At 30.2% G+C, this 9,866-nt stretch overlaps 1 protein-coding gene across 1 annotated transcript; it reads right to left on the bottom strand.

Annotated features, from left to right (window-relative positions):
• Positions 1-4,504: 4,504 nt before the first annotated feature.
• On the bottom strand, positions 4,505-6,698 carry LOC113399845 (allergen Tha p 1-like). The gene is made up of 3 exons (XM_064217766.1): positions 6,648-6,698; positions 5,124-5,312; positions 4,505-4,721 (listed from the first exon to the last, which is right to left on the bottom strand). The coding sequence occupies exons 2-3, from the start codon at positions 5,302-5,304 to the stop codon at positions 4,531-4,533; spliced, it is 372 nt and encodes a 123-aa protein (XP_064073836.1). The 5' UTR covers positions 5,305-5,312; positions 6,648-6,698; the 3' UTR covers positions 4,505-4,530.
• Positions 6,699-9,866: the final 3,168 nt, after the last annotated feature.

The raw sequence follows: 9,866 nt of genomic DNA, 5'->3' as shown, positions 1-9,866 counted from the left end.
ATACCTTGCCCCAAGAATGATTTATTGACTTTGCGGAGTCGGAAACTTGGCGTTACAAGCTTATCCTTACTTCTTGTGCACATACAATGATTATTATCACTGATTTTATCAAAGTGATCAATGCTACTGTGAATATACATAATGTTGTAAATATACTTTGACGCAACAGTGAGTATTCCTACTTTGTTAAAAACATCCCGAAGAGAGTCTCTAGCTCCCAAGATTATAAAGCAGCGTTACCTAAAAGTAATATGCCATATGACATAATACTGTGAAAATAAGCAAAATATACTAGACGAGCGGTATCAATGTCAGTTAGTGGTCTAACTTCTCTGACCGCGTATGCTGCGGAGCTGAGTCTTCCTGTCAGGGACGATAAATGAATGAATAAACTCCACTAAAGTTTGGAATCCAATGCTATTCCTAAAAACACAGCCTTTTCTCTTTTTTTTTAGAAAAATATAACACGCAACAACAAATGTAAAAGATCGCAGAACTTCCACTGGAAATAGAAATCTCACGTAAAACCGAGTCAGTTATTTTGTTTACCATATCAAACAAAAATGAGTACGATTATAAAGACAAACAATATGTTTTCCTTGTTCGTATTTACAAAATTGTTAACAATTAATCTATCTGAACCTCTTTTTTTTATTTACTAGCGCACAATTTATAAAATTAAAGTAATTAATTTAGTTAAATATATAAGTTTGTAGCTCAAATATGCATCGCTTATTATATTTTTATTATTTCGACTACTCGGCTGTTCTGGTTGGGTTGGTCTATCATACGTCGAAGGTCATTATTATTATTCAAAGCTACAATTAATTTCAAATCTAAAAAAAAAGGCTTCTTTCTGAGGATTTCATAATTCTTTGTTTTTTTTTTTATATTTTTTATTGATTTGATTTTATATCTCATATTGTAATATAAAATCAAAATTTTATCTTTTGTTTTGTTAAGTTTTGTTTTTGTTAAATATTTTTTTAGTTGTAGTTACTTTTATGCATTTTTTATGATTATATTGTTCATTGACGACCTGCGTGGTCGAGTAGTGTGTACACCGGTTTTCATGGGTACTCCACTCCGAGGTCTCGGATTCGATTTCCGGCCGAGTCGATGTAGAAAAAGTTCATTAGTTTTCTAGGTTGTCTTGGGTCTGGGTGTTTGTGGTACCGTCGTTACTTCTGATTTTTCATAACTCAAGTGCTTTATCTACTTACATTGGGATCAGAGTAATGTATTTGATGTTGTCCAATATTTATTTATTAATTTATTTTATTTATTTATATATATTTGTACGAAATTTCAGTTTAATATACAATGATACATTTATTTCTAAAGACACTAATTTTCCAAAGGGAAAAAAATTGAAACTGTTTTTTTAATAATTCGGATAATTTTCATTCCCATATAGGTTACACCTTGACTGAATTCACTTTGAAGACCTTTGACTGGCGATAGTTAAAAACTATTTGTTTTCGTATTATATAAATTTAGAAGCATAATTAAGTATCAAAAAACAAATCTACGTCTGTCCGAGACTTGGCGAGAGTACTATCGAGCCCCCAGCTGATATCTTTTTGGCCGGACCCGTGTTTGGATTCTGGGGTTCGAAGGACTGAGTCTAGCTTTATAAGTTAGGCACAGGATTAGTTACCTTTATGTTTTGAAGTATGTTCCCCAACAGGCAGTCCCTTATTCATTAGTTTGTCTCACAAGCCACAAACACGCTTTTAAACAAATTTTTATTACGACTCCTTTATATACTAAAATTTAGATAAGACACCGTGAATCGTATTTAACATATATTTAAATCATTAGTGTTGGTTTTCATACATAATTAAATTAAATAATAAAAACTTATTAGTGTTTTTATTCATATAGAAAAACATATAAATTAAATTAGTGTTAATTTGGTATTATGTCATATATTTAATAGTGAGCCGAGATGGCCTAGTGGTTAGACCGCGTGCATTTTAACCGATGATTTCGGGTTCAAACCCTGACAAGCACCACTGAATTTTATGTGCTTAATTTGTGTTTATAATTCATCTCGTGCTCGGCGATGAAGGGAAACATTGTGAGGAAACCTGCATGTGTCTAAATTCAGGATTAAATACAGGATATAGGCCACACCTGCAAACGTTCATACAGGGTCATCATAGAAAACAAGAGCCTCTTCTGCGTTTCCTGCTTACTGTTTTCGGTAGAATACACATTATAAACAAGTTGTTACGCTTGACGATACAAATGTACTAAAAAACAATTTTAATAGTTATACTTTATTTTGTTTTTTTTTTTTTCAGTGTATATATTAAGACAATCTTATCGTTAGTTGAATATTTAGAGACCCATTTACAATGGTCCTCCACGTTAATATAAATCATTTAAAAAAAAAATTAATCATATAATTTGACTTTTTTTGCTGTCTTTAGTCTAAGTCGTCTCATGAAGCCTTGTAAGCACGGGCGTTTTAAAGAGCTCTGAAGGATTGTTATTAACTAAATTGTTACGATTTAACAAAGAATTAATTTTAGATGTAATAAGTACAATGCTCACAGTTAGTTGCAATAACATTTTATTAAACAAATTACAATTTTCAAATAACAATGTTTTAGTTGTGGATCGTGAAAATTTTTCGTAAACAAAATTAAAGTAAATTTTTATCTACAAACACCGATTCCAACTGAACTAATGTATACTATTTGACATTAAAATTTTCATTTAAAAATATCTTTCATAATTTTGGTAGTAGTAGTAGTAGACGAGTGACTTGCCGGCGTTTTAAAGAAAGTTTAATATTTCTTATTGAGCATCTTATCCATTCGACTTACCTATACTATATATATTAAAAAAAACTTTGTACTTACATTTAAGAATTTAGTTGGATTTTATTTTAATTGTTTTTGTTTTTTATTTAAACAATCATACTTTATTTACGAATTTTTTAACATGGAAATCATTGATTTGATATGTAATGAAATCTACATCTCAGTAGAATAACAAATGTATCTGATGACCTACATTTCAAACAGCGGCTTCGTCGAAAATGTCGAATGCGAGACGAAAATAACCAATTTCCAAAAATTTAAGACTCCTCACAACGACTCACCAGTGGTAGCGACTAGAGCACTAATCGTAGATGAAGCCTTAAGATCCTGAAGAGTTTCCTGAATTTAGCGGCGGTAACAATTTATTTACAATTATCAACAGGTCACTTGATAGGAAACGAAATTGTATATATATATGACGTATGTTTTGCGCCTACGTATGTAGTATATATATTTGGTACACATTATTTATGTCGCATTATATTTAATTAATGACTCTTTTAATTTATTTTTAATGTTCTGATGTTGATATATTGAGGAAATCAACATATTTCATAGCATAGCAATTCAAGTCATTGACGCTGCCAGGTAAAAAAAAAAAGATAACCAAAGTGAAAGGTAGGTTCCAATGGAGAGCACGACTCAGGAAAAATGGTACAGGATACTCCTAGATGGACGAATGGTTTTAAAAAATACTGTGAAGAACCGTGATAGTAGATACAACCAAGTGGTACAGTATTAGGAAAACCTCGAAGATCTGAAGAACGTGGTTTCAGAGGATACAGGATACGTCAAAGTAGTACTTGGAGACGACCTGTGTGTTGTAAATGTATATCGTCATTCCGTCGTATGTTATTATATCAAAACTATGTATCGTACTTTTATAGGAAGACTGTAATATTTGTTTTTTTCACTGCTATCATAAGTATTTCCTTAGCTAACAAGTATTTTCCTTTGTATAATTGAAGCTATCATATACAATTAAATATAGCATATTCGCATATCATCAAAGTGTATTTATATAAAAATATAAATACACTTTGATGATATTGAGTTCCGTTTGTTCTGCATTAATGCCATGTCAACACTCGTATTCGAATGTGAAATTTCGATATTTTCATAGTCGCACACACAGCGATACGAAAAACGGCGCGGCGGCAATTTAACCAGTGAAATATTTACAAGAAGTATCACAGGTATATTATGAATTTAATTTGAATTTGGAATTCTTAATAGAATGACAGATAAAGAAACGATGTTTTTCTTTATCGTCGAGCACACGATTATAATCACAAATTAAACACATGAATATTAATATTGATGTCGATGGTATGTTTTAAAATACCCAGTGAATGTGCACAACATTTGTAAAATATTAAAATTACTGGGTAATTAAAAATAAACAGTTAATCCAAATTGAACATACACACTTCAAATATATGTTCAAATTACCTCTCTACAATTAATATATTATTTGTTTAAAGTCAGCGAAAAATCAGTCAAAGTCAGTCAGCGTCAAAACAATATGGAAAAACTAAAATAAACTGACTAAGCGCTTGTCGTAATATGAGTGGGATTTATTTTAGGTGTTAAAAAAAATAATATAAATATTTGTATATTCGTTATATTTATATTGATTAAACAATTAATTAACTATGTACATGTATAATAGTTATGTAACATAGTATCATGTACATCAATGTCCGTATTTCTCTAGGAATTCACTAAGAGTTTTGTCGAATTTGCCCTCAGGGTTGTGTAATTTGTTTAGTTTCTCCCACTGTTCAGCTAATTTTTCCTTAGTAGCAATGATCACCTTGGCTACGAGGGTCTTTTGTTTTTCAGAGCACTTGCTGCAGTTGTCTTGCACGGATTGAGGGATCCATTCTAAATATTAAAAGACAACGCATGAGAGGGTAGTCATTCTGTTTTGACTTATTTTAAAATTGTCGTTTATGCATAAAGTTATAAAGAAAATACTGATGACTTAAACTGCCTTGTGTCTAGTATCTAGACTATTAGGCTGAAGATTCTGCTCTAAAAATAGTTGGCAGCATTATACTTATTATACCTTGAAAATCACGCAAATTTATTATTCCTGTGCCTAAACAATTTCAGGTCGGGTAAAATGCCTTCCACTGGAATATGAGAGCGAGTGATAAAATTACTTGCGGGGTCACGCTTGTGCCCTATCTATATCTCTCATAGATATAAATATTCTGGTTATTCTACATATTATTATAAGCCCACAAAATTAAATTTGTATTCATAAAAAAAATGTCAACTTACTTTTGAAGTCGCTTCCTTCAGGCGTACACTTTCCAGTTCCCAGGAAACATTCCGTGTATGCCTTCAGTAGACGATTATTCTCAGTCAATTCAGTAACATCGAAGTTCTCATAGCGGCTGTAGTCGTCATCGGGCCGTGCTGCGACCACCGCCACGAATGCGAGTACAAGGATGAGTTTCATCTTGAGTTCTGTGGTAAGAGATGATTATGAAATATCTTACATTATTAAATAATAATAAATTCATCCTGACAGATTTCTAGGCTGTATTATATTTCATCGGCCCAACCTGGGCCTTGAAGTGAAGACCTCGGGATCTGCGATCACGAGAAGAAAATGGCAGCCAAAAATTAAATAATGAATGAAACGCATTGTTCTTGTACCCATTCGTTAGAAACTGTTGTTTATGAACATCATTAACAATTTTCTAACCGTCAACTTTATTGAAATAAATAATAATTAATATATATAATTATTTTGTCCATTACAAACTAAATTTTAATTTTTATATTTAAAAGCTATCTAAAGTAACTTTTTTTTTTTTAAATAATATATATTTTTTATATAAAATTATGAATTAATTGTTTTTTACAAATTATGTCGTGTGTGTGTTGCGTACGTGTTTGTACGTGTATTACAAATTTTGTAGAAAATATCCAATACGAATCACGTGCTATTTTAGAACGTATTTTAGAATATTTCTAGGAAGTTAACAACAATTATTTGCTGAAAAATTATTTCTTACGACGCACGGTTCACGCCTACCTGCTACACCGTGATGGTACTACTCCAAAAACTTTCACGTAAGTATCAACGACAGTTATACAAATATTAATATGTCTAAGACAAAATATGCGATACAATTAACGAGTCACTTATTAATGGTGGTACTAATTCAGAAACTATCACGCAAGAGTTTATTGCACTGCACACAATATAAATTATGTGAATATCTTCCGAAAACATTCGTTAAAAACAAAAAAAAAAATATAATATAATCCGAACCTGTAGTAACACTTGAAGATTCAAAAGTACTAGTAAAACTATATTTGAATAATATATTTTTCATCAATTTTATTAGTAATAATTATTCGATATAGATTGTTCAGACAGGCCGAGATGGCCCAGTGGTTAGAACGCGTGCATCTTAACCGATGATTTCGAGTTCAAACCCAGGCAGGCACCACTGAATTTTCATGTGCTTAATTTGTGTTTATAATTCATCTCGTGCTCGGCGGTGAAGGAAAACATCGTGAGGAAACCTGCATGTGTCTAATTTCAACGAAATTCTGCCACATGTGTATTCCACCAACCCGCATTGGAGCAGCGTGGTGGAATGTGCTCCATACCTTCTCCTCAACAGGAGAGGAGGCCTTAGCCCAGCAGTGGGAAATTTACAGGCTGATTATGTTATGTTTATGTTATGTTATAGATTGTTAAAACATTTTTAAAAACACCATGTATGTATAAAAATAATATAATATTTCTAAGAATTTTATTATAAATAAATTAGCCAACAAGCTTACCTTTATCGATTGAAGTTTGTTTCAATATACTATTCTGTTCGTAGTACGACTCTTTTATATACTTGCACTTGAGCAAAAATCCTTGAACAATTAATAACATTTTTTTTTTTAATATTCTTATTTTAAATGTAGGGTTTTCGTTTATATTTGTTTTATATTACTTGAATGTATTAGACTTATTGTTTATTTTTTATTAATTTTGTGTTATAATCTTTTCCCTGTTTACCGTGATTTTTTAAATACTTTATGTTTGTGAATAATTATGAAATAATCTAACCTGATCATAACTTTTAAATCCAGTCTGTTGATATAGTTGGAACTATTGGCTTTGGTTCCTACATAAATAAACCTTAGAGTAATATATCTCGTGTGATTTCGTAATAAATTTACAACATTATCCACCATAATGACATCTCGATAAATAAAATTATATTTATTTAAAATATAATTCCATTACATACACTGCTTATATCCAGTTTATTTTTACTTCCAAAGTTCCGAGAACAAAACGAACTTCACCGACATTCAAAACTAAATTTTTTCTACGAATCATAATACCTATCTTTGTATCATATATGATTGTTTTTATTGATCTCGACCAATGCTTCTCGTCTCGGTGACCACTTGGTATCCGATCCGAGGTGGCCGATTCGCTCGCCTGCCAAACTTTAGCACAAAAAACTAACCAGATTAAACTGATAATGCTTAAAGTTCTTGATTATAATTTAATGTTAGTGAGAGTGCGAGGCGAATGTTACAGGTTTTTTATAACTTACTAGGATATTCTTAACTTTGTACGTTAGAATGTCAGAAATAAATGATTAAACTTATTATTATTATTGTTATTTGTTAGTTTTAAAGGAATTCCTGTTCCTTTTCCGTTTCAACGAATTTGGGCACAATTCGGCATATGCTCAGTATCTCGAGCTTCTGCATATTTTATTATAATGAAAATTTGGAAGAATGAGAAATTTTAAAGACATTCATTTATTTAGGTATAATGCCATTTGTAGTAAGAATTATTAGGATCATGTAACTTTTTGCAAGTGCCACATAACATGTGTCAGTTCTTCTCTTAGTTCCTTGTATTTAGTAAGTTTGTCATTTATGGTGCTTTGCTGATTGCTTGTATTAGGTATGACAATGTCATTTAAAAAGCTGCTTTTTGTGTCTTATTGTCTATTGTTATGTTCCGTCTATTGTAGTGTTTTATCTGTAAGTATTGCTTATTACAGTATATTTATAATGCAATTTTAGTATATATATCTTGTTCGATATTAAATTGTATTTTAGAGCCAGAGCTTGGTGTACTATATTCGTAACCTGACTGTGTCTTTGTAATTTGTTACCTCTATTACTCTAAATGCACTTGATTATAATGCATGTTTTTATATCTATAATATCTACCCCTCCCTCATATCTTGTCTTTGTACGCAAGCTCTTGGTGTTGGTGCTTTCTATTTTTCTTCACTGTGGTATTTATATTACGCTGAAGTTGTTTCAAGTCGTTTTTAGACTATTCAATTTCGAAAAAATATTTTAAAATAGGAATAGAAAACTTGTCGATACCTTTAATTATGGTTCTAGAATTGAGCTGTGTTTTCAATATGCTATTTAGTCTGTAGTTAAATTGTTGTTTAAGTTTTGTTTTAGTTTATTTTTCTAATATCTGTTTTTGCCTGATTGTAACCCAAATATTTATATGTATTGTTTTCTTCTAATGGTTTGTCATTGATAACCAGGATTTTACATTTATCAATGCTAACCTCCACTTTTATATCTTAGAAACAAAATCTTTTATTTTAATTAAGCTTAGCAAGAAAGAACCACGAAGGACTTAAAATTTGGAAATTAATTAAAATTTGATTTCAAACATTTCAATTTTTTTTTTTTGACTAATTATTAGTTTTAGTCTATAAATATATGACGGGTTGTGAGAAGTGCATGAGTGATTCTGTAAATATGTAAAATCTTTATTAACGAGCTATGTGGCACCGAATCGAAAGCTTTTCTAGTTATCCATTTAAACTGTATATAGATATTTTTTTAGGATAACTGTATCTATGGTTAATTGTTTTTTACATTCCTGACTATGTTTTAAAATGAAAATCGTATTTTTTTTCAAATGTTTGTAAATAGAGGTTGCAAAACAAGCGGTGATGATTTTTTAAATTGTTTTTAGTAATTGTCTTATTTAGACAGTTTTCAGATTTTAGATTGTTGTAATCATTAAAAACTTTTCATTTTTTTATATAATTAGAGGGTCCACTATTATTATTTAATGATAATAAAAGTGTTTCGGATTACGTTGTTTCGGATTTTAAACGCCGGTTTCATCTTATAACTAAATTCTAATTATGTTTTTACATTAATTTGTTTCCACTGAGTCCTGTTTGCTTTTGACTAAATTCATATTACTCTGGTACATGTTCTAATTTAATACTACATATATATATATATCTTAGTAATATTTATATACATATTAATCTTTTGTACGTATGTATGTAACTGAACTCCTTGTAAACGGTTGTAAAAATTTTGATAATATTGTTGTGTTTATTTGAGTGGGTTTATTTAGATTGGGAAGTAAATAAAATTATTGTTTCACAAGAACGAAACGGGCAGCTAGTTCTTTTCAAATTAAATAAATGATAAATTAGTATATTGTAGATTTCGTTTTTTTTTTTATTTGTGATAAAGTCTTTGCATTTATCTTCGAAGCAGTTATTGCTTATATTACAATTTATAAAATTCTAGTACTTATCACCTTTATCATGTTAAAAGCAATCTTTATTACATAGTACAAAACAAAGTCGCTTACCGCTGTCTGTGTATGATTTGATCTTTAAAATTACGTAACGGATTTTGATGCGGTTTTTTTTAAAGGTTGATTCAAGAGAAAGGTTTATATACATGCATAATGAAGTAGAGAAACACTGATTATTTTAGAGGTTTCTAAAGTGATGTAAATAACACTTTTTTGCGTTGTAAATAAACATCCTTTACTTTTTACGAGAATTAATGGCTTATTTTCGAAGCGATTTTAAACAATAAAGCATTAATTCTTATCCAATTAAGTATCCTTAAATATATTGTGCATTTAATACAGATCAATATGGCCCTTTACGGCATGTAATTTAAATGTTTTTTTCGAACATATTACAGATTTAAAATGCAGGGACATAGTGAACGTTGTAAGACGTTCTGTAGTATATTTAG

The sequence above is a fragment of the Vanessa tameamea genome, chromosome 18 (genome assembly GCF_037043105.1).
Source record: "Vanessa tameamea isolate UH-Manoa-2023 chromosome 18, ilVanTame1 primary haplotype, whole genome shotgun sequence".
NCBI classification, from domain to species: domain Eukaryota; kingdom Metazoa; phylum Arthropoda; class Insecta; order Lepidoptera; family Nymphalidae; genus Vanessa; species Vanessa tameamea.
This window is presented reverse-complemented; position numbering and strand designations above follow the sequence as displayed.

Excerpts from the sequence above, each read along its gene's own strand:
- LOC113399845 (XM_064217766.1), bottom strand. The coding sequence starts at position 5,304 with ATGAAACTCATCCTTGTACTCGCATTCGTGGCGGTGGTCGCAGCACGG. Across the intron at positions 4,722-5,123 it reads TGAAGGAAGCGACTTCAAAA|AATGGATCCCTCAATCCGTG; the intron begins GTAAGTTGACAT and ends TTTAATATTTAG.